The sequence below is a fragment of the Osmerus eperlanus genome, chromosome 2 (assembly GCF_963692335.1).
Source record: "Osmerus eperlanus chromosome 2, fOsmEpe2.1, whole genome shotgun sequence".
Classification (NCBI taxonomy): domain Eukaryota; kingdom Metazoa; phylum Chordata; class Actinopteri; order Osmeriformes; family Osmeridae; genus Osmerus; species Osmerus eperlanus.
The window spans coordinates 6761163-6789137 of NC_085019.1; the positions used below are offsets into that span (position 1 = coordinate 6761163).

Consider the following 27975-nt stretch of genomic DNA (forward strand, 5'->3'; position numbering starts at 1 on the left):
CTGATAAAATATCTGACTGCCAAGGCCACGCTGTTACTGATGTATGAAGTTATTTGTGAATCTGAACAAGTTATATAAGATGATAAAAGATGGAAAGTCCCCCCGATAAAAACGGATTTCGGTTGCAAAAAAAGACCTAAGCAGGAATAACGACGTTATAAAGAAAAAGTAATGCAATAAAAAAGATTCCTAACCTCTGGCACCGTCCTACAGTATGAGGAGACTCCTGCCAAACCTGTGACACAGACACGGTCTGGCAGCCCTCCTCCCCTCACCAGCACATTCATACGACCTATTCAGACCCATGTCAAATCATGCAACAATCCCACCTTTGTTTGTGTGGGACAAGCGAGCTTAGTTGGCTGAGACAATGCGGCCCTCTCTCAGGCTCTAATGAGACAGCCTGGACCCACGGTGACTCAGTGCCCACAGTTCCTGCTCCAGAGGGTGGGAGGATGGCTCCGCTCTCCCCTGGTCCTCCTCCAGCCTCTGGCACGTCCGCTAACTCGAAGTAAGGTTTCATAGGATACAGGAGCCGGAAAGAGCTGTCCAAACTCCCCACTACCCTCTAAATGGCAGCCGTTTCCCTAGAGTATAATGATATAGACGAGCTACAGTTACAGCCTCACCTGTCTGTGTTTTCGTGGGCAGTGGTTCCAGCCAGCTAAAGGCCAGCTAGTTCCCCTCCCTCCCGTAATTAAGTAAGCAGTCGCACCAGATTGGGCCAGAACCTCTTTTGCACTCTGTTTCCCACAACTCAGCACAAGCAAACCATTTTCCCATTGTCTTTATTCGTAAGCTGCATAAACTGACAGGCAACAGTTCTTTTTCATGTGTTTATTCAATGACTATGACGTGACAATGATAAGTTAAACAGAGCCAACCTTGTTCTTATTCTAAATGTTCTGTGTTCAGGCAGACAGATGGACCAGTGCACTCGGGTCAACAGACAGCTACAGGAAGTGCCATGTCATGCATAGGTCTTCCTTCTGGGTTTGTGTTGTGTCCGTCGAGAGAAGGCACGTGTCTCGTGCACTACTGGACATGGCTCTGTAGACAGAGGAGAGACACTCAGCTTACGCAGATGTGGCTGGGAGCCAGAACATGGACAGCATTAGCTTTTGTACACCACAATACAAATAAAAGCCCTTATAGCATCTAATTTAAGGTTGAATCTGTGTTTGTGACTGAAGAGCCCTTATGAAGTGTCAGCTACATGGCAGAGTGAACCAGGGTTTGGCAAAGTGAGGCGAGCGTATGTTCTGAGGATTATAAAAACCAACACACGTACTAACGTTTTCAGTTCACAGCCCAGAAATGAGCGTGTGACTAGCATGTGACTTTAAAGGAACCACTCACACACACACACATGACAGTTACCTTGGTGACCAGCTGGGGTGGTCGAACCCCTAACAACTCACAGATCTGGTTCCTGTGGCTCCTCACCGTGGCAATGTCACTCTCCCTGAAAGGGGGTGACAGAGAACCACGTTTTCGGCGTATGCGCAGATGGCGTCACATGAAACATGTCACTAAAAATGACGTCCGATCGACCTGAACCGCCTGCACTGACCAGTTGGTGTCGCTCAGCTGAGTCGTGACATCGTCCAGCACTGAGGGGTCGATGACATCGTCGTAGGTCAGCAGCATCTCGTACACCTGGCTGGCCGTGGATTTCCTGATCTGCAGGCAGAGGGAGACAGACCTGTGAGGGCTGCCTTGGGCTGCTCACTGAAGTACGCACACATGCACACATTATGGAGAACCATGACAGCTATGCTCAGATCTGGAATGGGCCAGACAGAGTATCTAGAAAATGTGATGGGAGTATCTAGAAGGGGACAGAGTATCTAGAATGTGATGGAAGCATCTAGAATGTGATGGAAGCATCTAGAATGTACCAGACAGAGTATGACAAATGGGACAGACAGAATATCTAGAATGTGATGGAAGTATCTAGAATGAACCAGACAGAATATCTAGAATGTGATAGAAGTATCTAGAAGGGACCAGACTGAGAGAGTAGGACCGACCACAGGGAACGGGTGGCAGAGGAGCAACAGGAGCTGGAACAGAACCTTCCTCCTGATCTCCCCCTGAAACTGGACCATCCCACAGAACCTGCAGAGGGAAGGGGAGACAGGGAACGAATATTATAACAAGACGTGTCGTGCTAGTACAACGCGAGCCGTGTCGTGTGTGTGTTTGTGTGTGTGTGTGTTACAAGGGACGACACATACACAGCCACACAGGAGCGCAACTTCTGGACATCCTTGGACTTCCTGATCTCCTCTTTGCAGAGAGCGAGCAAGTCCACACCAAACGGGTGACTGAGGGGCGGAGGAGAGGGACAGCTAAATGTTACTACTTGACGCCGAGTCATCTTCCCGTGTTACCGTGCTTTCGAGGGGAACCAACGGGGAGACCTCGGGAGGACACCACTCACTCCTCTTCCGAGGTGAAGATCTCGAAACAGCTGTTGGCCAACATCTGGTCCAGCATCTTCAGGAAGGGGATAGAAACCCTGGGGGAGGGGGGAGCATCGCGTTACCATCCTAGCAGCCAAGCAGGACCCACGCAAAGCTGCTCGTGGTGGGAGACTGTGAGTGTGTGTGTGTGTGTGTGTGTGTACCGGTCATTGTGGAGGTGGTCTCTGAAGATGGACAGCAGTGTGTTCTCAAACTGGCCCAAGGCGGCCCTGTCCTGCTGGATCTCCTTCAGGTGGTCAAACAGTGACTGGGAGGAGAAACGCACCTGGAGGAGAGGGAGAGGGGCGTCAAGCACCAGCACGCACGCACACACACACACGCTACCCCGTAGAACCGTGCTCGTGAGAACAGTTGGAAATCCAAAACAGGACTCTGGAATAACATAACACGAGAGCTCTTCTCAATATTTATTGAGCACGTCTGAAAATGGGCAGATTCGGAGAACAGAGTCACGCTGAGAGAGGGCGTCGTCGCTTGGAGAGGGGGAATCGTCACGCTGTGATGGCATCAATCACCCTGACGTCTTACGCAACCGACGATCCCCGCACAGCGAGGAGAAGCCACCGTGACGTGGCACTCCTGGTGCGTTTGCCGGGAGAGCCCGTCCGGGGGAGAAGCTCCAGGAGGCTCCATCGCTCTGGGCTCCGGGGCTGAGAGAACTCTCTGACCCAGCCACGGACGCGGGTCTTGGCTACCTCCGATTCACACAGCCCCCCTCAGGAGCCACACAGGGCCCCTGCCTTATCCGGCCCAACCTGCCTACCCTGCCCCATAACCACCCTGCCTACCTGACCTGGGCTCTGGGTGCCTCCATAGACAGGGACGGAGAGGGGGAGGGAGGATGAAAGAGGGAGAGAAGGAGGAGCGAGAGGAGAGAGAAAAAAAAAAGAGGGAAGGCAATAGAGAAGAGCAGACACAGCTCGATGGGCTCCCAGGGAGGACGTTTACAGCCTCTGTTGGCAGTTGAAACGGTGCTTTACTAACCCCGCTGCACCTAGTAAAGCCCCTTCAACATGTTTTTCTTGATTACGTCCACAAACAGTGATGTTTAAAAATAACCAAAACCTCCACAAATCATGGTGAGTGAATGTCCCCAGGGCCAAACCCCACAGAGGGGGGGATAGGCTCTCACAGGTCTGGGGGAGGACTGGGCTGGGCCAGGGCTCGGTCTGAGGCCCAGCCTGGGCCCCTCCGGTGGGGCCTGCAGAGAGACGGGGACCTGGGGGTCAGGGAGTGGGAAGGGGCCGACATGTTTTTTATTTTTTGACACGTTTTTATTCATCACTGTGACGCATGGTTTCATGTGGGTGGGACTCACCTCGGTCTGCCAATTTCCGCTATGTCAGTTTCACATGAATTTGATCCGTGTGACTGTTTCTGGCCACGGCTTTAGCTACACTCTCATTGTTTTCAAGAAGAAAGCAGATACACGCTAGAGAACAACAACCTGATCCTTCAGGCTTTTTGAGAAACCAGCAAAGTTCCTCCGCACGCAGTGGACTACATATACATTACTGTGCAAAAGCCGTAGGCCCAAACGCAAAATGTCAAAGTAAAGCAAAAATGCTTCAATCAAGACATAATGAAAAGACTAAACAAATACAATTCTCAACATTGTACTTTTACACTGCAGCACCAGTACAGAAGACAAAAACAAAAAACATATTTAAAGTGAGCATTCTAGTAAAAGCTCATGGGTGCCTAAGGCTCTTGCACAGTCCTGTACGAGCTGCACAACGACATCTAGCTCCCTCTGTTGGACAAAGTGACGCCGAGCGACCCAACGACAACGCGCAGCAGTCGATGCCACCCCGTGGGGACATCCAGCAGAGAGAGAACGACACAAACAACGAGCCGTGGCCCTCCTGCCGAGAGTCAGGTCACCCCAGGCCAGCGGTGGGCCCCTCAGGGCATGGCCGTGAAGGCCGGCTGCTAAAAGTGCTCGGCTCTCGTTAGTAAAGTCAAGTGGATTTTCCTAGAGCACCATTTCACAGAGCCAGGCCACACAGTGCTTCGCAAAGGCACATTTGGTTCAAATAAGACCATGAAAACAGAAAAGGAAAAACAAACATCAGCAACAACAGACCTTTAAAAAAAACAAAACACATAAGAATACAAACACTAGACAGAGACAAAGGCCCATTGGTAGTTCCGGGTCGTGTCGGGGAAGGGAGGGGGTGGGGGGGTTACCGTGGACTCGGTGAGGCCGCCCACAGACACTGTGAGGCCCAGCAGAGCGTGGTACTGGTACTGGGCCAGGTGAAGGAGCTGGGTAATGCGAGGGAAGGCCTGGGAGGGAGCATTCCAGTTCAGGCTCTCCGCCTCCTCCCTGAAATACACACACACACACACACACACACACACACAGGTTTCACTCGCAGCAAAGGTGCCTGTCAAAGCCACAAACCCCCTAAGGCTGTTCCCACCCCGTGTTCTGCTGAAACTGCAGGAACTGAAATTGACTTTTCGCAAAAGCCCCGCCCACAAGAGTTACTGTTGCTGTCAAGCTGCGCTCCCTTGTATAGCGGGTACTACTGTAATCTTCTTTACAAGCAGCATACTACCCAGTCAGTGTGTGGAATTATTTTTAGAGTGATACCTCGAGGCAAAAGGGATTGCAATATATACGGTAGAGATATTTAGAATATTCAAATCAACAAGGAAGGGGATGAAACAATAATTGAAGAGCCCAGATTTCCACAGCCACTACTAGGTGGGGGTCAGGTGGCTGAGCGGTTAGAGAATCGGGCTAGTAATCAGAAGGTCGCTGGTTCGATTCCCGGCCGTGCAAAAATGACGTTGTGTCCCTGGGCAAGGCACTTTACCCATTCCTAAGGGGAATGTCCCTGTACTTACTACAAGTCGCTCTCGATAAGAGCGTCTGCTAAATGTAAATGTAATGTAAATGTACTACAGTCGAGGGCCAGTGTTAAAATGCCGTCACTTTGAAATCCAGTTTTGCAAATGTTGTTATCTCCCATCTAACATGGCCTTAGCTAGACAATGATTAGATGATTAGCCAACTACGGTACAGTAGCTACGTTGGATCAGACGGAAGTATTTTTGTTGATCTTGAAGGTATTTAGCTGACAATAGAGACTCCCACAACAATTTATCCACTGCAGGCATCTTTCCTCTTGGGTTTTGGGCTTTGAAAACCCCTCTAAACTTTCAGGGTACTTGCTTTGGGATTTGTAGGTTCCAAAGGCCATTTTGCACCTTAACGACCGAAAGCTTGACGGCCCTTCTTCAATTTGTGACCGGCTGCTAAAAAGTAGGATTAGTCCAAGCCGTTTGGGGGACCCTTTGCGAAAGGTCAACTGACAGTCATCAAGTAAATATTTCCTAATAGAGAGCCAGCCTCCCCCAAACTGAAAACGGACCCAGGTGTGTGTGTGTGTGTGTGTGTGTGTGTTAACTCCAGTCAGGCTCTGCCAAGTTCCAACAACACAGCCCGGGGGGGTGGGCTGGGCTCGAACTCACAGGGGGAAGATGCTCAACAGCTCCTCCCGGTGGGGGATGTGTGGTACTGCGGGCTGGGAGCTGTGGACGAGACGCAGGAAGACGGAGCCAGCGTGAGCTCTGTAGCGGTCGATCTTCTCTGCTGCCTGCTGGGCCAGACAGCACATCATGCGCTTCACGCTGGAGGGAGCGGGAGGAGGAGGAGGGGGATTGAGAGAGAGAGAGAGAGAGAGAGAGAGAGAGAGAGAGAGAGAGAGAGGGACCAGTTTGAGAGTGTCCGTCACGGCGATGTTGAATCAGCTGTGTGAACAGAATCCCAGTGTCAGATCACTCACAGATGTGGCTCGAGGAGCTCCGGGGCGTGGCTGGCTACCAGGAGAGTAGCCTCCATCAGACTGGTCATCGCTGCCTCTCTGACCCTAGAGAGAGAGCACACATGTAGGATAAGCATGCATGTACATACCAACCCCCCCCCCCCACACACACACACACACACACATTTTGGATCCAACTTGTCATGTAACTGGTTTGTACGGCTTAATATACAAATGAGGCACAGCTTGGTCCCCCCTGAGGGGGCGACTCTGTTTGTGTTCCATGGTAATAGAGCTGTTCAGAAAAGGCACGCCCTCAGAGAGCCGCCGTTTCAAACAGCTCGGCACAGGCAGAAACAGGTGCGCGCTGCTGCGGGCTATGAGGGAAGCTGTCCCCCGCGCCGAGCTGGGCGGTGTCGCCGTGTTCAAGTACGACACTAGAACTCTCCCTCGGGGCCTGACTGCCCTGGCGTCAGGCAAGCACGGGCTGGCATAGCCTGGGGGGGGGGGAGCAGCGACCGGAAGACAAGGAGAGAGAGAGACACAGGGAGAGAGACACAGGGAGAGAGAGACGGGGAGAGAGAGAGACACAGTGAGAGAGAGAGAAAGAGAGAGAGACAGGGAGAGAGAGACGGGGAGAGAGAGAGAGAGAGAAAGAGAGAGAGACAGGGAGAGAAAGAGAGAGACAGACAGATCTGGGGACAAGCCTGGTGACATTCCTGGGTGCAGGTAAGCATCGCCCAGGGCCACCAGAGAGACAGGTACAAAGAGTCCTGCTGGGGAACATTCCACCCCCTCTGGGCAGAAGAAACTGTGTGTGTGTGTGTGTGTGTGTGTGCGTGCGTCTCACCAGGCCCCGACGTCTCCCCTGCTGTCGGTGGTGTAGTCCCTCATGCAGTCCAACAGAGCGGCGTACACCTCCGTCACGTTCTCGGCACACAGCGCCGAGTCGGCCGAACCCTTCACACACACGCCGACCTTCACACACACCCTGCGTGGAAAAGGGAGAGAGAGAGAGAGAGAGAGAGAGAGAGAGAGAGAGAGAGAGAGAGAGAGAGAGAGAGAGAGAGAGAGAGAGAGAGAGAGAGAGAGAGAGAGAGAGAAGAGAGAGAGAGACAGCGATGAAGGACACAAAGCACACAAAAGAGGTCGAGGAGACGGACGGGCCACCGAGCTGGACAGAGGCGGCGAGCGAGAGGAGGGGGGAAAAGGAGGGATTTGAGGAGAGGTGGGGCGAGACGGAGGAAGGGGAGCGCCCACAGCGGAAGCGGCGAGGTGGCCGTTCGGTTCCCGGCCCGCGCGAAAGCGGGCTGCCTACGATCGGCCGAGCTAGCGGTCGCACAAACGAGGCGCCGGGGATGAGGGGAAACGGGTGAGGAAGCCGGGTGGGGCTGGGGCTACGAGCGGGGACGGGAGGAGCGGAGGTCCGGGAGAGAGGAGGAGGGCAGACGGAGAGGGGGGAGAAGGGAGTCGGGGGGAAGGGAAGAGTAAGGGCGAGCGCTGGAGGACGGACGCGGGGGAGACACTCACTGGGCTGTGGCTCGGATGGCATCCCTCCTTGCCTCTGTGAAGCTCACTTCTTTCGGGGTGATGACGCATGCCTTCTGGAGACCCTCCAGGATCTAACACACACACGCGCACACACACACACACACAGGTTAATTACCTTATGCATACGTGTCAGGAGGAGGCCCGGAGGGACCTGATCTTGAAGAGGGAACTGAATACACAGATGTGCAAACACACACACACACATAAGGGTACACACCGGCTGTAGTTTGCCGTGGATCATAAATCTAGGCAGGGTGCCCAGGGCCAGCGCAGCGCCACAGCGAGTCAGCACCTCCGGACTCTTCAGAGACTCGATATACTGGGCCACCAGCACCTCTGCACACAACGCACGCACATTACAGTCGCATCACATAGAACCACAGCACTGACACGATCGTGGAGGTTTGCGCCTCGCTGGGTCCACCTACTCACCCTGCATCTGAGCATCAGCCTGGCCGGGCTGGACCTGGTAGTACTCCTCACACAGGGCAGCCAGGGCCTGCACCACTGCCTCCTACAGGGGGGGTGGGGGGGGGGGGGGGTGAGGACCACAGTCAGACAGGTAGGGGACTTACTGGCCCGCGGGGCAGAGATGCAGGGACTAGGGTCGTCTGGATTGGTGGGGGAGGGGGAAAGGTGGTCAGGACGGAGGAGATGATACCTTCACACCGTCCCGAACTCCGCTGGAGAGGAGGTGTAGGCTCTTCAGGCTGTCGTCAATCAGCCACTGCCAGCCAGCTGAAAGCCAGAAAGAGCATTAGGTGCCGGTACACCACCACCACCACCCACCCCCACAACCAAGGTCCTGCCAGGGTCACCGCGGACACACACAGCCCCCCCGCCCCCCCCCCCCCACGCGCGCGCGCAGACTCACCGATGACAGGGTCGTCCTTGAAGGGCATCTTGGAGAGGGACAGCTTCTGAATCAGTGTACAGACTGCGGAGAGAAGAGAAACGTTGACGCAGCATGCTCCAAGTTCCGTAGCATGCTCCATTGTTCTCCACAGACATCCAGATCTGGTGTTTGTTCTAGCGTCGGGTCTGTACGTACCTGCCGGTCTCATCAGCTCTCCACCAAAACCCCTGCGTAAACAACACCCAGGGTTAGCGACGGGCTAACTAGTAAAGACTACGGACCCATTTAGCTATTCAGTGGCACTGGAGACGAGAAGAGTGCTCACCTATACTGCTTCCTGTCAAACAGCTGCAGGGAACAACAAACAGGCCAGTTTATGGGGAGACATTTACAGTACAGATCATAATAACACTGTATTAATTTAGCAACACACTAGTATCCAAGGCGACACACAGAAGGGGGGGATTTGAACCGGGAACCTGACCTTGAACTCCCCCACTGAGCTACACCCATCCGGACACAGATGTCTGTCGGGTTAGACAACCAGAAAAACGAACCTTCTGGTGAATGGTTTTCAGTCCCTCCACACACTCTGAGGATATTAAGCTAGTCAAGGGCCTGTGGGTAAAAGAACACATACTCTGAATACAGTGCGTACCAAAAGCGTAAAACTCACATTTTCTTAGGACAGTATGAGAGATGAGTGTTCTGCGTGAAGAAGCAGGGTGTTGTTAAGTAGGCGGTTGGCTGAGCCCTGGGCTGTCTGATTGGTTGGTTGGGTTGGGGGGGGAAGTTACCTGTTGGAGTTTGCGGCAAGCTTGTAGAGGGCGTGGCTGATCTCAGCACAGGCCAGGATGGCTCCGTGACGACCGTGGAGGTCGATGCCCATCGCCATTGGCAACAGTTGAGGCAAAACTAAGAAGGAAACCCCGAATACAGTTTAGGGAGAAACCAAACAATCCATAGTTGTTACTCGCGGAAAGGTTAAGGGGGAGCTTTCAACACAACAAGTCTGACTTTTTGGAAATGTCAGGAAATGTCAGTGAAGCTACAGTTAACTGAATCCAAAGGTTAAGATGTTCACTGTTCATCGAGTCGTTCATTTTACCTCCAACTGCAGGGCCAGGGAACAGGTGAGACGACGTGACTTACCCGTTGAGGCCATGTATTCTGGAGCCTGCCTGAGGGGTCAGGTTATGCAGGGCCTTGGTCGCTAGCTCTCTTATCACCCTGCAAGCAACACATAGGATCCCTTCAACACAAGACCAAACCTAGCTAGTCCAATAAATCAACGGGTCCTTGGGTTTCATCCCTCTACCGAGACATGAGAGCCCCTCACCCATCCCAGTGGTTGATATTTATGGCTACCAGGTGCTGGATCATTGGCCTGGTGTACTCTGGGAAGCTGGCGATGTAAACGCTGGGGAAGGGCAGAGAAAGGACGGCATCAATAGTTCACTTCTTCACAGGTTAAGGTCGAGCAGTAGCCGTTTCACGGGATCACGTTTGGTAAAAAGGAAGGGAGAGGGAAGAGGTTTCCAAGTCCCCGAACGAAATTCCCCAAGCTGAAGCTTAATGATTCCTTCAAACAGGCTGCTTTACATTTGACTTGCTTCCTTAATACTGAACGTGAACCTGTAGCTGTTGGGACGCCCCGGGGTTAGAATCTTTCCCATTGTTCATTTGCAAACAACGGAATGTTTGGGCTGACGGTCGCATTTCTGTCAGAGGCAGGGTTGCAGTTTGTGGCATTCCGGGTTCATTCCTCAGATGTCAAAGAGGACACGACGGAGAGAGAGAGAGCGAGATGGAGCGCCAGAGAGAAAGAAGGAAGGCAAGGAGAGGGAGGAAGAGAGAGAAAGAGAGAGAGAGAGAGGGAGATAAAAAGCAGTGGGGGATGCACTTGCTAGTCCATCTCATCTTTGCTTACCTGATGGACAGGTAGCAGTTGGTCACATTCCCCACGGCAAAGTAATCAGCTGCTGTTAGGATGTCAATACCGTGAGGGAAGGTTCCCTGTAGGAAGAAACAAGGGAAGAAGACCCAGGTGTCTAGAGCTGATGACAAACACTTGACAGTCTACAGGCTGGAGTCTGTGGACCTAGACTGGTGTGTGTGTGTGTACCCAGACATGGTGAGGGCTGACACAGGCTTGCGCTCTGTGGCATTTACATTTATGCATTTAGCAGACGCTTTTATCCAAAGCGACTTCCAAGAGTTTCACAAACGTGCATAGGTCACTGATCATAACGAGATTGCCCCAAACATTGCGGGTAGCCAAACATGAAGCATACATTGTGAAAACCAAATAAGTCCCAAAGGGAAGAACAATAAGAGCACGTATTTGATGAGAGCATGCATTTGATACAATTACAGTAGAATAGGAGTGGCGCTGATATAGAGATGATTTGCAATTGAAACTAAGTGTAGGGAAATCAACGGAGTAACAGAAGAACGAATTTCCACTGAACTGGGCCAACAAACCTGTCTTCCAACATTCTCCTGGAAAGCAGCCTGGAAGAGATGGAGGCGAAAAAATAAAGTTAGGCGTGGGGGGTTCATTTTCTTACCAATCTCTGCCATAGTAGGTAAAATGTAAACAATTAGGGTGGGGGGGGGGGGTATTTGTATCGATTTTAAAACTTAATGTATGCATTTGATTTGAACCTGAAGCCCTCACCGATGCAGCTCTGCGACAGTTGACGTTTCTGTCGAACACAGCCGTGATGACCAGAGCACTGGGGGGTGGGACAGAGAGACACATGAACAATGACAGGAAGCTAGACCCTGACACAGCTGGACCCCTTACACAGCTGAACCCCTGACACAGCTGTACCCCTGACATAGCTAGACCCTGACACAGCTGGACCCCTTACACAGCTGGACCCCTGACACAGCTGTACCCCTGACACAGCTAGACCCTGACACAGCTGGACCCCTTACACAGCTGGACCCCTGACACAGCTGTACCCCTGACACAGCTAGACCCTGACACAGCTGGACCCCTGACACAGCTGGACCCCTGACACAGCTGGACCCCTTACACAGCTGGACCCCTTACACAGCTGGACCCCTGACACAGCTGGACCCCTGACACAGCTAGACCCTGACACAGCTAGACCCTGACACAGCTGGACCCCTTACACAGCTGGACCCCTGACACAGCTGTACCCCTGACACAGCTAGACCCTGACACAGCTGGACCCCTTACACAGCTGGACCCCTGACACAGCTGGACCCCTGACACAGCTAGACCCTGACACAGCTGGACCCCTTACACAGCTGGACCCCTGACACAGCTGTACCCCTGACACAGCTAGACCCTGACACAGCTGGACCCCTGACACAGCTGGACCCCTGACACAGCTGTACCCCTGACACAGCTGGACCCCTTACACAGCTGGACCCCTGACACAGCTGTACCCCTGACACAGCTGGAACCCTGACACAGCTGGACCCCTGACACAGCTGTACCCCTGACACAGCTGGACCCCTGACACAGCTGTACCCCTGACACAGCTAGACCCTGACACAGCTGGACCCCTTACACAGCTGTACCCCTGACACAGCTGGACCCCTGACACAGATGTACCCCTGACACAGCTGGAACCCTGACACAGCTGGACCCCTGACACAGCTGTACCCCTGACACAGCTGGACCCCTTACACAGCTGGACCCCTGACACAGCTGTACCCCTGACACAGCTGGAACCCTGACACAGCTGGACCCCTGACACAGCTGTACCCCTGACACAGCTGGACCCCTGACACAGCTGTACCCCTGACACAGCTAGACCCTGACACAGCTGGACCCCTTACACAGCTGTACCCCTGACACAGCTGGACCCCTGACACAGCTGTACCCCTGACACAGCTGGAACCCTGACACAGCTGGAACCCTGACACAGCTGGACCCCTGACACAGCTGGACCCCTGACACAGCTGGAACCCTGACACAGCTGTACCCCTGACACAGCTGGACCCCTGACACAGCTGGACCCCTGACACAGCTGGACCCTGCTGCAGAAGCACTGCCAAGCCAACGTTGCGAAAGACTCTCACTAACACTCTCACTAACACATTAATCGTACAAGTCAAGAAGCACTTCACATCACTGCTATGTCGATGAGTTGGCTGTCCCCCCCAGGGGAAGAAAGTCGTCTTTGATCCTTCGTGGGTGGGGTGGGGTGGTGTCTGAAGGTGTGATGTGTACTTGTTTGGGTTGAGATGGCGAGTGTGAACGAGCCATTGTGCAGTGGCTTACCCTCTCAGTCCCTATGACAGCCTGAGAAACGGCTCATTGCTCTGTTTTCTTAGCCAGCGCGCGTGTGTGTGTGTGTGGTGCGGGGGGGGGGGGTGACCACTCGTGGCCTGGGGGGGAAGGAAAAAGCAGAGATATGGGATTCTGCCGAGGTCACCGTCTTGGGGACATGCTGAATCCTGCGCTGGGGTGTGAGAGAGACTGCCTGTGTGTGTGTGTGTGTGTGTGTGTGTGTGTGTGTGTGTGTGTGTCTGTGAAACAAACTGTTGCCTTTAAGTGTGCTACATTAAGGTTGCGTCAAGGTGTCATCAGCTAGTGATGAACAAGGAGCAGGACCCATCTTGCCTGAGCTCTGGTGCCAAACGGCGACCGAAACCAGGCTCAACAAGCGAAACCTGGCAGTGCTGGAGGGACTGGGAGGGAGCTACTGGTGGTGTGCGTGCGTGCGTGCGCGCATGTGATGAGCAGGTGGGTTCGTCAAACCGACACTACTGGTCTGCACAGTCAGGCTCACAGGCCCACACATGTTGACAAAGGAGAGAGCATGACGTCTAGTGCTAACGTTGGATTTCGTCAACATTCAGTCACTGGCCACACACAGCTCACACAATAGGCCCACATGACAGGTGAGGGGGAAAAGGTCACTATTTTGGGTCGATTCAAACTTTTTTTTCTTAAAGGCTGTGCAACTGATCTTCAGTTTCAACCCAATTCCCACAAAAGGAGATGAGCCCCCTCCTCAACGTGTTCTACTCCAACTCCCAGCATGCCACGCTTACACAGGGGATCAGAGCGCACTGCCTGTCACACAGAACAGATTAACGGCTTGCGATACAAGACGCCAATAAAAAAGGTTGCGAACAAGACGAACACGTGTTAGCCGGTGGCGTCTTGGCTAGGGGAGGATTACTCTGGAACAGAGCAGGTAGAGGCTCGGCTAGGGGAGGGTTACTCTGGAACAGAGCAGGTAGAGGCTCGGCTAGGGGAGGGTTACTCTGGAACAGAGCACGTAGAGGCTCGGCTAGGGGAGGGTTACTCTGGAACAGAGCAGGTAGAGGCTCGGCTAGGGGAGGGTTACTCTGCAACAGAGCAGGTAGAGGCTCGGCTAGGGGAGGGTTACTCTGCAACAGAGCAGGTAGAGGCTCGGCTAGGGGAGGGTTACTCTGGAACAGAGCAGGTAGAGGCTCGGCTAGGGGAGGGTTACTCTGGAACAGAGCACGTAGAGGCTCGGCTAGGGGAGGGTTACTCTGGAACAGAGCAGGTAGAGGCTCGGCTAGGGGAGGGTTACTCTGCAACAGAGCACGTAGAAGCTCGGCTAGGGGAGGGTTACTCTGGAACAGAGCACGTAGAGGCTCGGCTAGGGGAGGGTTACTCTGGAACAGAGCACGTAGAGGCTCGGCTAGGGGAGGGTTACTCTGGAACAGAGCAGGTAGAGGCTCGGCTAGGGGAGGGTTACTCTGGAACAGAGCAGGTAGAGGCTCGGCTAGGGGAGGGTTACTCTGGAACAGAGCAGGTAGAGGCTCGGCTAGGGGAGGGTTACTCTGGAACAGAGCAGGTAGAGGCTCGGCTAGGGGAGGGTTACTCTGGAACAGAGCACGTAGAGGCTCGGCTAGGGGAGGGTTACTCTGGAACAGAGCAGGTAGAGGCTTGCGAGCAGGCCTCGGAGACAGGTCGTTGACGACCGGCCGTGACGACGCGCAACTTTTACCCGAGACACCACCGCGCCCAGGGTGTTGGGGAAGGTGTGTGTTTGGCTTTGTCTCCGTTGTGTAGACAAAAGGCTCTCGTCTCGCGGTTGACTTGGGAGGTGTCACGGTTTTGTCGAACCGGTCGAAGAAGACAAAAACGCTCCCGTTGGGGACTTCGGTCGAAACAAATTGAAACAATCTTTAGAAAGGACATGAACGGATACAGTAGACAGCGAAGACAAAGAGGGAGAGAGACAGAGAGAGAGACAAAGAGAGAGACAAAGAGAGAGAGACAAAGAGAGAGACAGAGAGAGAGACAGAGAGCGAGACATATAGAGACAGAGACAGAGAGAGAGACAAAGAGAGAGACAAAGAGAGAGACAGAGAGAGAGCGAGACATATAGAGACAGAGACAGAGAGAGAGACAAAGAGAGAGAGAGGAAAGCAGCCACCTGTTACCTGGGGATAGAAAAACTGGTTTCAGGCAGCAAGTAACTGCTTACAGGTAAGCCGTGCGATTGCTATGCAAATCAGGATAAACGCAATTACCAATAATATCTCAAGCTGACATCACACAGATGAGGTCATGTGTTGTATCTGTGTTATAAATCAGTCTACAGAATGCACTATCGAGGTTATGAGAATATGTTCATACCTGCATCTCCTTTCAGTTCATATCGGTTCACATACACTCAGTTAACTTCCATCTTTAAAGATCCTGCGAAGCAAATTCCATGATTTGCTTCTCAGTACATTATATACGTGTGAATTGAGTTCCTGAAAACATGTACAAAGTGCGAAAACTTTGTCGCACTGAAATGTGGAGTTGGTTTCCGATCAGGTTTTAATGGGCGGAGCCCAAAAATTACCTATCTACGTCATTTTGACCCATCTACGTCAGATCACTGAATGGTTCCTCATGCTGTACTGTTATTGTAGCCTACATCAGCTAGCTAGCTAGCTTCAGGATATCTCCCTCCACCCGCAACTGCATCTTCCCTGGATGCAAGAACTTCAGCTGCGCTGCAACGCTATTTAATTTCCCTATTGATGAGAAAAGGAAAAATAGGTGGATTGATTTTGTGAAGAGCCACGCTGATGGAGAGCTTCGGATAAACTCCAACAGCCGCCTCTGCAGTGAACATTTCACGGCGGATAGTTTTAACATGGACCAGAGACAGACGGGGTTCAGACACACAGCTTCTCTTGCAGCGCGGAGCCGTACCAAGCATCGCCCTCCCGGCCGTTCCTCCTCTGGTCGCACCTGGACCATCCACCGCCGCCAGAGGTTCATCACTCAGTTCTGTGTGCTTGTTATAATTATACTAGATAACTTTTCCAGAGGTATCTCTGCTATGAGTTAGTGCAAACCGCTAACTTGATATTAGGCTACTCGGTGTAGAATGATGGTATTTTGGTGAAATGGTAGCTAATGTGCTAGAAGTAGTTGGAGAGCTCACTGTCTGCTGTCTCTGGTGTCCATTGTTGCAGCTCAGGGGAACATTTCATTTATATGCATCTGTATGTTTCACTCATTGAACAAATAAATTCTAATTCTATACTGTTTTGCTCGGCTTGACGTAGCGTCCATTATCTGGGTCGTAGGTAGGCAGTGAGGGGCGGAGCTTCAGCTCCTTCAGGCGACACGCCCCCCCAGTCTCAAGCAGAGAAGAGTGCTGATTTTCTCACGATTTAAAAAGCCTAATTAAACATGTCTGTGTTTTTTTTTCATTCGAATTTGTATGGGTAGTTAATAACACATTCTTCGGTGGTGTGGTGAACTTAACTCGTTTTCAATTCCGCTTTACAGGATCTTTAACACGCAAAAGTCCGCAAAGCCTCAAACTAAACTGAATGTGGCCCTCCACCCTCCCTATGGGGGCTGACTACCAGGGTACATTCTCCCGGCAGCAGAATCCAGTCAGGGTCAAAGCACACGTCCACCTGAGGTGATAGGGCGGGAGGGCGGAAGAAGAGTTACCAGGCGATGTGGTTGACGTAGGCCTTGAGCTCGACCGGCTCGTAGGCCCTGGCGAAGGCCCAGCACACGTAGCACGCCGCGTCGCGCACGTTGGCGCCCACGCTGCACGCTCCCCTCTTCTCCTCGTAGGTCAGCGCCTTCAGGATGACCGGAACCACTAAAATGAGACAGAGGGAGACAGAGAAGGAGACAAAAAAAACAATAGAGGGAGAGACACACAAACAGGGAGAGAGGAGACAGAGAGAACAAGAGAGAGAGAGAGAGAGAGAGAGAGAGAGAGAGAGAGAGAGAGAGAGAGAGAGAGAGAGAGAGAGAGAGAGAGAGAGAGAGAGAGAGAATCAGAATGGGTTTTATCAGAATCAGAATGGGTTTTATTCGCCATGAGAGTTTGCACAGACAAGGAATTTGCTTTGGCAGGAAGGTGCATACATTAAACATATAGGAATCTAACATTTTTATATGAGGACTAACTATACTAAGGGTACATAACTAGCAAACTAAGGGTACATAACTAGCAATGGAATTAGATTAAAATAAACTATACAATAAAATATAGGTTGCAGTAATTTACAATATAAAAATAAGAGAGAGATTGAGAGAGAGAGAGAGAGAGAGAGAGAAAAAAAAGAAGACAGAAAAAAGAGCGAGAATGAAAACTTGAAAAACAAATGATCTGTTCATCCCGCCCCCTGACAATTGTCCTCCTTTGCCGTTTGCTGAGGCGACTGCTGAGGCGACAGGTGAAGCCACCACATGGGCGTGTGCCGCAGAAAGAACACTGTGATACTGTCTGGCGTGCTTCTGGGGTTCATCATGCAGTTCAACATTGCAGCGACGAGTGTGAGGGCAGGCATAGTAAGTGGAGGGGCTGACTGAACATGACATTAATTCCCCTCATTACAGCCCTTCTGTTTACACAAGAGAAAGTCGTTATAATATCAGATAAGCAGGCAATGCCATCTTAATTTTTTTTCCAGGATGCAAATGTCAATTTCTCAACACCTCCTGCTGGTGTATTGTTAGAACAAGAAGGTCTACATAAAGTTACGCCATTTAACTCAACCTGACATTCCCGAGTCATAGCCATTAGGCTGCACACTTGAGAGCGGGTCTGAGCTTCGCCCTGCCCATCCTGCTGATGGCCTCGTGGTCTTTCCCACGAAAGAAAAAAGTTCTTCCCATCATGTAAATCATGGCTTGGGGCTTAAGTAATATCAGGTGCATCAATGTTGCCTCCAGGCCCTGGTGCTTGGGATTAGGCCCCGCCCCCCCAAGAGCGGGGGGCGGGGGACTTCACACATAGCAACTCACCACTTGTCAGAGATCAACCTGCTGTGCACACTCACACACACATACACACACACAGAGGACTCTAGCAGGTACATTGGTGAAGATCTCTCCCGGATACTAAGGGTGAGACTGAGAGTCACATAGAGACCAACACTGGAGGCGTCACTATCGGAAACTAAGCAGGTAAGACTGTTATTTTTCTACATTCGACTAAGGGTAGTCAGCTGGCGAGGCTGCGATTAGTGAACGAGACCATGGGAGAGATAATCGCGGCTTATTTGTTGATTACAATCGCACAGAGCATGTTTCCTTTGTTTAAGTAGTGTTAGTAGTGCTAAGAGCTGCCAACAGTGTGTTGGGGTTGAAACCCAGTCACAGTGCACCTGTTACATGTGTGCTTGATTATCTTGCTGTAGATATCGTTCAGACAGAAAGGACCTGAGTACACCTTACAATCAACTTAACAGTCAACGCAAAAACAAGGTTCAGGGTGTGGAGTTGTGGCAATTGTAGTCGAATGATTTTGACTAAACGAGAAGGCGCAGATGACCCTGTGCAAAGACAGATGACCCCGATTTGGACAGATTAGATTTATTAAGACTTCCAACTCAATTTGGCTTCCTAAAAACGAAGCCGTGTCTGAAAAAGAAAATCTTATCCAACCGACTGAGAGAAGTGGCTCGACGAGCTACGCCAGGGCAGAAACTTGAATGACGACTTCTTGCGACAGCGCGTGACAAGCTGGTTTCTGGAGAAGAACCGCCCACCACCTAAGTCATGGCCCTAGGAGGCAGTTCAGGAGAAAAATCTCGGGAGCCCGGAATGAGAGGGATTATGTTTGAAATGTCCCTCCGAATGAATCCTCCACCGCTGCTTTGGGGGGGGGGGGGGGGGGGGGGGGGGCTTGGTGTGTTAGGCCGGCCCTCTGCTCCAGCTCATGGCTTTCCTGGGAGGTAGGCAGGCCCTCCCGAGGGCCGTGCTCGCACTCCGACGGGCTAGGGATGTGTCATCGGGCTGTGTCTAACGCATCCGTCTGCAGGTGCAGTCATGGGAAGCAGGTGGCTGCTGGTTCCCACGCAGCCGAGAGCGCGGTTTCACGAGGGGAAGAGAGGAGAGAAGAGAGAGAGAGAGAGAGAGAGAGAGAGAGAGAGAGAGAGAGAGAGAGAGAGAGAGAGAGGAGCAAGTCTACGCACGCCCTCCAGGCCTGTCTGCTGCCCGGCTAGGCTCCTCGCCCACAGACAGACATACAAAAATAGACAGACAGACAGACAGGAGAGGCAAGTAGGAACAACCACTTAAGCATGTCCAAAGTGGGACACTAAGTCTATGTAAACATGTGGGTAGTTTGCTTACTGTATCGGGGCTTTGTTGCTTGTCAGTGTGTTTGCTGCCCAACATGAGGGCCAAGCAACATTTACTGGAATAGATTAGCCTCAGGGTGCACCATTTCACGCATTTGCCTGAACATTTGGGACATTACATTCTACTGGTGTTAGCAACGCTCCCTGTGAACTGGTCTGGCAAAACTAGTAGGCTAATCCTCTTCAGGTCAGGGCCGAGAGAAAGATTAGCTAAATCTACACTCTCTGTCCATTGTTGGTTCTAAAGCCTGACATATTCTTCAACAAAGTGTAAGAAGGAGTCAGAGTCTGTGGTGTGCGATGCTAAGCCCTAACCCGTCATCTCCACCTATTGTCATTTCCCTAAAGAGCGCAAAGAGGAACCAAGATGAACGCTGTCCAAGAGCGCAAGCCCAAGAGGCCCCACTACATCCCCCGACCGCCGGGCAAGCCCTTCAAGTACCAGTGCTTCCAGTGCCCCTTCACCTGCAACGAGAAGTCTCACCTCTTCAACCACATGAAATACGACTTGTGCAAGAACTCCATCTCCCTGGTCTCCCAGAAAGGCGGAAACGTCGGAAGGCAGGTCAAGCCCTTAGAAAAGGGGGAACTTTGCCCTCTGCCCCCGAACGACGCCCCCTGTCCCCAGCCTGTAGTCCAGAGCCCCAGCCCTCCCCACCAAGAAGACGAGGAACACAAGGAGGCTGAGGAGGAGGAGGAGGAGGAGAAGGAGGAGGAAATAGATGTGGAACATGTCAGCCCAGTCCGACAGGACACTCACAATGTCCTGAAGCCAAGCATAGAAACCAATGAGAACAAAGAAGACAGGCCTTCAGCCTTCTCCACAATCACGCCCAATCGGGATAGCGCAGACGACATGAAGTCACCTATCCACCAATCGGAGGAGCCGCCCATCCCCGCTCCGTTACCCGACAACCCTGCCTACACATGGGGCCCGCTGGGACCATCGCTGCCCTTTAAACCACCCCACCCAGCTCAAATGCTTCCAGAATATTCCCACTACATGTTCTCAGAGCGGCCCCTGCATCCTTTCTACTCACACTACTTCCTCCCAGGACACCATCACCTGAACGGGTCGAACCCCTCTCCCTACCACAGAGACTTCCTGGAGTCCCAGAGGCCAGTGCTGGCTCAACCCCTGGCCCAGCCCCACCCCTCCCTCTACCCCCAGTACCCATACCGATACAACCCCACTCTTCACCCTGCACCCTCGGTGCACTACAGCCTGCAACTACTACCCCACGAGCTCCAGATTCCAGTCCCAGGCTCCAGGTACTTTCCTCTGGACGTGTACCGGTCCGGGCTGGGGCTCCAGGACTATGACCTTTACTTCCACCATCGTCTCCACAGTGAGCCCGCTAGCACGGCTGAGAAGGAGGAGGACAGCCAGAGTCAGGCAGGAGACAAGCCCACCAGGTTGAGCCCCAAGGCGGGGTGCGCTGCCTCGGGGTCACCTGACAGACCCGGTCACTCCCAGTTCAGCCAGAGACACACTGAGTTCCCCCACTGTACCATCCCGAGGGAGATGCAAGCAGTCAGCCAATCGGGCGACGCAGGTCCAACCTCGCAACCCATCGGCGCAGACGCAAGCAGAGATGAAACCACAAAAAGCTTGCAGCTAAAAACACGCCTGGCAGAAGGGTTAGTAGAAACATTTTGGACTTTTACATGGAAGAAAGACACATTTCATGAAAGCTTTTGTGAAAAGCTGTATTGTTTTAAAATAAGTATGTATTTTTTTCCACTTCCCTCAGGCCACCAGAGCAAAACGCAGAGATCACAACACCCGTCTCCGAGGTCTGTAATGACTCTCTATCTGAACACGGTGAAGACATAGCCCCCCTGAACCTCTCGACAAGACACCAGGACAAGGATGTCAGAAATGACCTCCACGCCAGCAGAGGGAGCTGTCCTGGTCCAGGAACCATCCAGGAGGACCTGCCACTGAACCTGAGTCTGAGAGCTCCAGCCAGCAGCAGCCCAGACCTCAGTCCCACCCTGGCCGCCCCTGGAGGCCTCCTCCAGCATCTGTCTGGGAAGGAGCCCTGCGACCAGCATAGACAGACTGCAGCCCTGGCCCTGTGCCAGTTGGCCGGTGCCAGCTCAACCAACATCTCCCGTGGCCTCAGTACTGCAGTCAGCCCCCCAGAGTCAGAAATCTCCACAGAGCCTGTCCGCCCCCCTACCCAGACCACCCCAGCCCTCACACAGAAGGGACATACGGCCAGGACAGGGCAGGGCCCCAGGGCCAAGCAGGTGAAACGGTCAAGCAGTGAACAGGCCCCGCTTCCCTCAAAGAGGCCAGCCAAGAGGACCAAGGGTAAGGAGGCTGGTCGGGCCTTGAGGAAACGGACTCGCTGCTGATGACCACCAAGCTCCAGTAGCCACACCTCACCTGCTGGAAGACTCTTCACTACGGGAGAACTTTGGGAATCATAATGAACAAACGTTTACCTAGACCTGAAACAAGGCCATTTCAATGTTGTCATTGATATTACACTTATAGCTAGATGTGGCCGCAGACTTGGATGCGATCTCTGAATTGTGTTACTGTGCATGCACTGAATAGGCAAAGATAGAATTATATAATATCATTAGGGTTCATACTCAGAAACTAGGAAAGGATAAGTTCATTCAGGTCATTCATTGGTAAGCCCTACCCCCACAAAACAAAATACATTATACCACTTAATTATAGGTTTGATCTGTTCAATTAAATCACTTCAACAAAGGCACTTTGCATGCTTCTCATTTCTGTTAAAGCTAGTTAGTCTGTTGCAGTGAAAGGGTAAAAGATGCAGAATAAATCAAGAAGAAGTCTTAATGAAGTGAGAAAAAAAAAACGGATTTGGAAAAGGCACTGTGAGTTTTGAAATATTGACACGTGTTTTCAAAAAATGGGGATACAAATGTAGAATATTTAATGGTTTGAAAGTGTGTTTGTACACTAACAATACTGTAAAGCCTGTGAATGTCAGGGACACCCTCCATATTATTTCTTCAGTTTTATCATGAAGAAGGTGAAAGATATTGTGTAAAAATGATATATTATTTAAACATAACATATTTTGTATATATTCGGACAGGTGTACCGTTTATGTGGTGGTGGGAATGTTGCAATGTTTAAATAATGAAACGATACCAAATAAAAGAAAAAAATACAACTAAAACCCATGTGTTTTTCTGTGCAACAAGCAGGGATGCGTATTGATAAGATTTTAACGATTCCGACTCCTTATCAATTCCTGCTTATCGATTCGATTCCTTATCGATTCTCTTATCGATGTTCCCCTCTACAGCCAACCTAGAGGTCTTCAGGCCTCTGTTTTCAAAACAAAATCTAGTCGGAGATAGAAACTTTCAGTTTCCTTGTGTTCAAGCTTCTATTACTCAACACCAGTAGGACTTACAGGGGTCCTAACAACAGGGGAAATAACTTCAGTGTCACCTATGTTGTTTAGGCGTTTTCAGGCACATTTAACAGGACTATTAAAAGGTTAAACAATTAAAATGCTAAGTTTAATAATGGATTAAAAATCAATATGCTCAGTTTTGCGACACGCGAACGTTTGCTGATAACACACCGCCCGGATAACGTGAAATGATCAATAAGATCAATACTAATGGGAGACGAATGCCGGAGCTAAAATGTATGCTTCAAACGACGGGACAGAAGATAACTAGATCGACTACACACAATAAAGGCAAATTGCTTCACACAGTAACAAGTGGTTGTGATCACTTTTGAGCAGTTTAGCTCTACCTTTGATAGTTAGAGATGAAGCGCGAACGTTAGCTGCGCTGCTGCATGCATCGAACACATGACGTTCCAGTAACTTCATTCCATGCTGTGTGTTCAAATGCTTCTTCATATTTGTAGCATTTCCTCCCTTCGACGAAATATACTTTTTACACGCGTTACAAGTGGCGTTGTTGTCATTTTGTCGTGTGAAATACAACCAAACTTTAGAACGCTTCTTCCTAGTTGCCATGTTTGCTGCAGTCTGTCTTCGCGCATGCGTGCGCAAACTTATAGTTTATTCAGACAGATGTTCGCGTGTCCCATTATTAAACTGAGCATATCGATTTTTAATCCATTATTAAACTTAGCATTTTAATTGTTTAACGGCACAGAGAATCGTTAACAGAATGGTTAAGGAATTTTGCTAACGATTCCAAGGAATCGATTCACTGGGAACCGGTTCTAAACAAGAATCGATTCACTGGGAACCGGTTCTAAACAAGAACCGGTTCTCGATACCCATCCCTAGCAACAAGTGTGTGAGGTAATACCATCTGAGAGCCTGGAGGGAAGCAACAGGCCTCTTCTGCCCAGCTCTGCCAGCGCCAGGCATCCCCCGTGCCAGGCATTGTCTGTTTCCTGGAAACTAAAACAAACACACACACAATCGTTCTTTAGTGTTGAGGTTGACGGGTATATTCATAAAAGTATGCCTGTTTAGTAATGCGAGTTATAAAACGGCTTGACAGATAGATACCTGAAGCAGTCCAGCACTGATCCAACCACTTCATCAGCCAGTTCCTTAGGAAGCCTTCCTGTCACCCTCCCAATTCTGATGAGAAATCACAGGAACACTTCAAGCTTTGGGACCCAGCAGGTGCCTTCATGCGACACACGGATTCTCTCTATAGCTACAGTAGGCTCGACGGGAAACACTAACACTCATCGAATAACGAAATATGGTGGTCCACGGTGGTTCTAAAGCCCGTCGTATTCTTCAACAATGCGTAAGAGAGAGTAAGGAGGCGCGCGAAAGGTCCCACCCAGCCTCAAAATCGCATTTTGAAGCAGCCATGTTTGGTTATGAGCGACCGAACACAACGAGAGGATGTTACCCTTTAGCTGCAGACCAGCGGACGATAGTCTCCTTATCCTTCAGCCCCACCAGCAGCTGCTCTGTGAAACCAGACCCAGCGTTACCATCTGAACACACGAGGGGTCGGCCTTTCCCACCGGACCGGATCGGACACCACGGACAAACGGCGCTCTCACCAATGACGTTCTCCACCTCCTCGGGAATGTCGTAGTCCTCCTCCCGATCCTGAGCTTCCACGACGGGGGATGCGGGGTCCGCGGTCGACGTCGACGGACTCCGAGACAAGTTGGATGCCAGCGAACGGTTCCCCCTTTGATATCTGACCAACACACACACACACACACAATACTTAGGACACTTCCTGCAGAGTAGGTGACCTTTTCGACAACAGATGTAAGTGAAGGGACCCTCCCGTCGGACCTCCACTTGGCGAGGCGTGGTTTGAGGAAGGTGAGGCCCAGTCTCTGGACTAGTTTGATCCCCAGCTTCCTCAACATGGCCTGGCTGCTGTCCGACAGACGCCGCTGGTCCAGACACTGGAGCACGGTCGGGGCTGTGGGAACCAAGAGGGAAAGGACAGGCTCACTGGTTTCCTCACTGGCAATGCAGGAAGGAGGGTCACAGAGAGCACAGTCACAAGGATTGTGGGGGAAACTTACCATACTGGAGGAAATCATCACGTTTTCCGTGCTTGAAAATCTGGGCCTGTTGGACAGAGGACCTCATCAATTTGGTCTCAAAATCCAGAAACATACTGAATACTGAAAGGTACAATGTACTGCCAATTTTCAGGCTCGCTATCGAATGAGCTTTAATAAATATTTGAAACCTATGGCATTAAGTCACTGTTAGTACTACTTTTAAATGGTAATTAAACTAACATGGAATGCTTGGAACATCATCCAGTCCATTCACAATGTTGTCTTCCATCACTATTTTCTGTTCTTGGTGCCTTTCTAAAAGGGGTGCTGTACACTACGAGCTTGTGAACATGCTTAAGCCCTCCAGGCCATCAGAACACACAGAGCCTGTTTGAAAGCCTCCAAGCACCAGATAGAGGCATGTCCAACTCACAGCTCCAAAGTGTAAGGAGGGATGCTTTAAAGTTGTAGTACTGGTTCCAATCTCAATGATATTACACTTGAAGGTTGCAATAAATGAGCTCCGGCTCAAGCAACACCTGTCATTGTGTGTCAAGTGCCAATAACATCCAAAAGAGACCAGAGGATGAGATGATCTCAATGGACTTTGGTCCGAAAGACCTACTTTCTTTCTGTGGGACTGGTTTGCTTCAAGGTCCCCAATAAGACAGACACTGAAGCAGATCCTTTTGTCTTGGCTTATCAGATAGCCTACGGTGGGCAGCAGGTGTACTATGCACCTGTCCCAGCCACACTAGCAATTATATGAAAAATACCAGTCAAGTCGGCTCTTGTCGGTGACACTTACAAATTACAGGTTTAGGCTGTTTAACCGTGCAAACACACAATTACACCGCGCACACACACACACACACACAATTAAATAGGTGCAAGGAATGAGTGCCAGGTTTCAAGGCTGAGTGTTTTACCAGAGATTGCATAGCCCCATCCAGCACCACTATCCCCTCCATGGTCTGGTCATCTGCCTGGGATATGGTAGTGAGGCTCCAGTCCAGGAAGTCTCCCAGGCGCCTCAGCTTCACGTCAGGACGAGTCACAAACCTGGCACCAGACATCATGTCAATATAAACAGGAAGAGTGAAGCTGAGACCAAGTTGGTTTGGAAACTACGTATCTTTGAATGCAATACTGCCCTCTTCTGGTAAAAATGGAATAACTAAATATGAAGTATTACAGTTCAGCAGAGCTTTGTTCTGTGAGTGATTACAATGCCTGCTATTGCATATTGTAAGTCCATCATTATTAGTTCATCAACTATAATTTAAAAATAAAATCTGTACTCACTTTGATACCAGAACAGATGCAGCATCTCTGGACTTGTCACTGACTGTGAGATAAGACTGCAAAGTACAAAAAGCATGTTATTATTTATAACAGAGATTTATAACATTTATCACTGTAACGCACTACAGATGTTTATAAACATTAGCGGAAGTTTACCCAAACGCATGTTGTGGAGGGGCTGATGTTACCTTGGTGATAGCAAGGATGCGGTCCATAATAGGCTCTCTGGCCTGACCCGATTCTGGGTCCAGATGACCATCCAGACGGCAGAGGTCAAAGGGTATGAGGCAGGTCATCGAGAGCCACAGAAGCAGCATGTAACGGGTTTCCCATGTCTAACAAAACCAGAAGCAAGATAAAAGGAACCACTTAGGAAAGATAAAATACAAGTGCTTAAAATCTGACATTTGTGGGGTCCTTTCAAAGAGGAACACATTTTGAGATTGCCGAAGTTATTTACATTTACATTTAGTCATTTAGCAGACGCTCTTATCCAGAGCGACTTACAGTAAGTACAGGGACATTCCCGAGGCAAGTAGGGTGAAGTGCCTTGCCCAAGGACACAACGTCTTTTGGCACGGCTGGGAATCGAACTGGCAACCTTCTGATTACTAGCCCGACTCCCTCACCGCTCAGCCATCTGACTCCCAGTTATAATAATAATAATAATAATAACAACAACAATCCATTGTTCCCTTTCATTGCCGAGGCACAATAAAAGGTTAATAAAGGTGACAGACTCACCTCTGGATCTTTGGGGTCCTGCCTAGACAAGAGATCCAGAACTGGCTGGACATCGGCTACCTCATGAGGAAGCAGCTGCATGAAGACTTTGTAGCCTCTCACCTAACCCCAAAAAGTATTATCATCACTGAAGCATGTGACACAGGAACAGAGAAAGATGGACAGTCTTCCTGGAGCCTACTTTACCTTGGAGATGATGTAGAGGAATTTAAAGCCCAGATGGGCCAGTAGAGGGGGAGACTTCTCGCTTCTCACAAGGTCCAACAGCATGTTCAACATCCATTCTGTGACGAGAGAGAATGTCGATTGTAACCACTGCAATTTGACACACTTCAATGTTTCTCGTGCAACTTGCATTACCCAAATGAGGGTCCAGAAGATGTGGTTGCTCCTGGTAACGGTCCATGATGACTTCACAAAAACAAACATGTCGTTATCGTTAAATAGTGTAACAGTAACTGTTCGTGCAATAAAACATTTTCACATATGTATTATCAGTCAAACGAGAAGACTCACCCAGGAATTTCTCTGTACATGACTCCCTTGACACCATGTCTCCATAGGCCTCTGGTAGACTCGCTATAAGGGCACGGGTCTCAGCGCTCTCGCTGAACCCTCCTAGGACGCTTGTTTTGGTAATAACTTCGGGCTCGCAAACACCATCCTCCCCATTGCACCCATTGTCTACCTCAGTTAATGCCATGGTTGTCTGACTTTTAGTGAAATGTTTAATTCGTGCACTGGTGCTGGCAGAGAAGACGGTAACTTTAGGCACTGGAGTTAGTTTGCATCAACAGCTCAAATAATTGCATAGCCATGCAATCATTCATGCTTTACGCTGACTGAAGATGTACTTTAGACTAGTCAAGCTCTGCTAACGTACTGGTTTGTTAGACAACTGGTTAGCCAGTCAGATTAGCTAGCTAGCAGAGTAGCCAGACCTAGACATAAACTGAATTAAACGACTACGATACACGGGATGTAGCTTGTGGGTTAGCTCTATATATTTATGTCCAAAAATGACACGCACTAAAATTGGAGCCTCAAATATTAAGCTAGCTATTACTTGATTGCGTAGGTTCCTCTGTTGTGAAGTTCCCGCAGCATCGCGTTGGTATCCACCCTACAGTACAGTGTCTGATAAGGGACATTTAAAGAGCGTTTATTGAAAGAACACAGTGAATTAAAAGTGCT

General features: G+C 50.6%; 2 protein-coding genes across 2 annotated transcripts; one reads left to right on the forward strand and one right to left on the reverse strand.

Annotated features, from left to right (window-relative positions):
• Positions 1-825: 825 nt before the first annotated feature.
• Positions 826-27897, reverse strand: tbcd (tubulin folding cofactor D). Its single transcript, XM_062449378.1, is given in 40 exon segments — positions 826-1050; positions 1381-1465; positions 1574-1683; positions 2034-2121; positions 2241-2330; positions 2447-2524; positions 2633-2754; positions 4680-4818; positions 5973-6131; positions 6287-6370; positions 7116-7256; positions 7796-7887; positions 8034-8152; positions 8249-8330; positions 8478-8554; positions 8691-8753; positions 8868-8899; positions 8998-9020; positions 9230-9290; positions 9470-9587; positions 9825-9855; positions 9857-9902; positions 10012-10092; positions 10603-10688; positions 11157-11186; positions 11353-11410; positions 16603-16759; positions 23547-23641; positions 23753-23827; positions 24111-24171; positions 24268-24410; positions 24512-24644; positions 24751-24796; positions 25662-25794; positions 26038-26093; positions 26226-26372; positions 26782-26883; positions 26968-27065; positions 27142-27192; positions 27298-27897. Coding segments are annotated over 40 exon segments (3594 nt in total). The 5' UTR covers positions 27485-27897; the 3' UTR covers positions 826-1035.
• On the forward strand, positions 17923-22434 carry znf750 (zinc finger protein 750). The gene is made up of 3 exons (XM_062449365.1): positions 17923-18075; positions 19602-20894; positions 21008-22434. Exons 2-3 carry the CDS (start codon positions 19621-19623, stop codon positions 21615-21617), a joined length of 1884 nt encoding a protein of 627 aa, XP_062305349.1. The 5' UTR covers positions 17923-18075; positions 19602-19620; the 3' UTR covers positions 21618-22434.
• Positions 27898-27975: the final 78 nt, after the last annotated feature.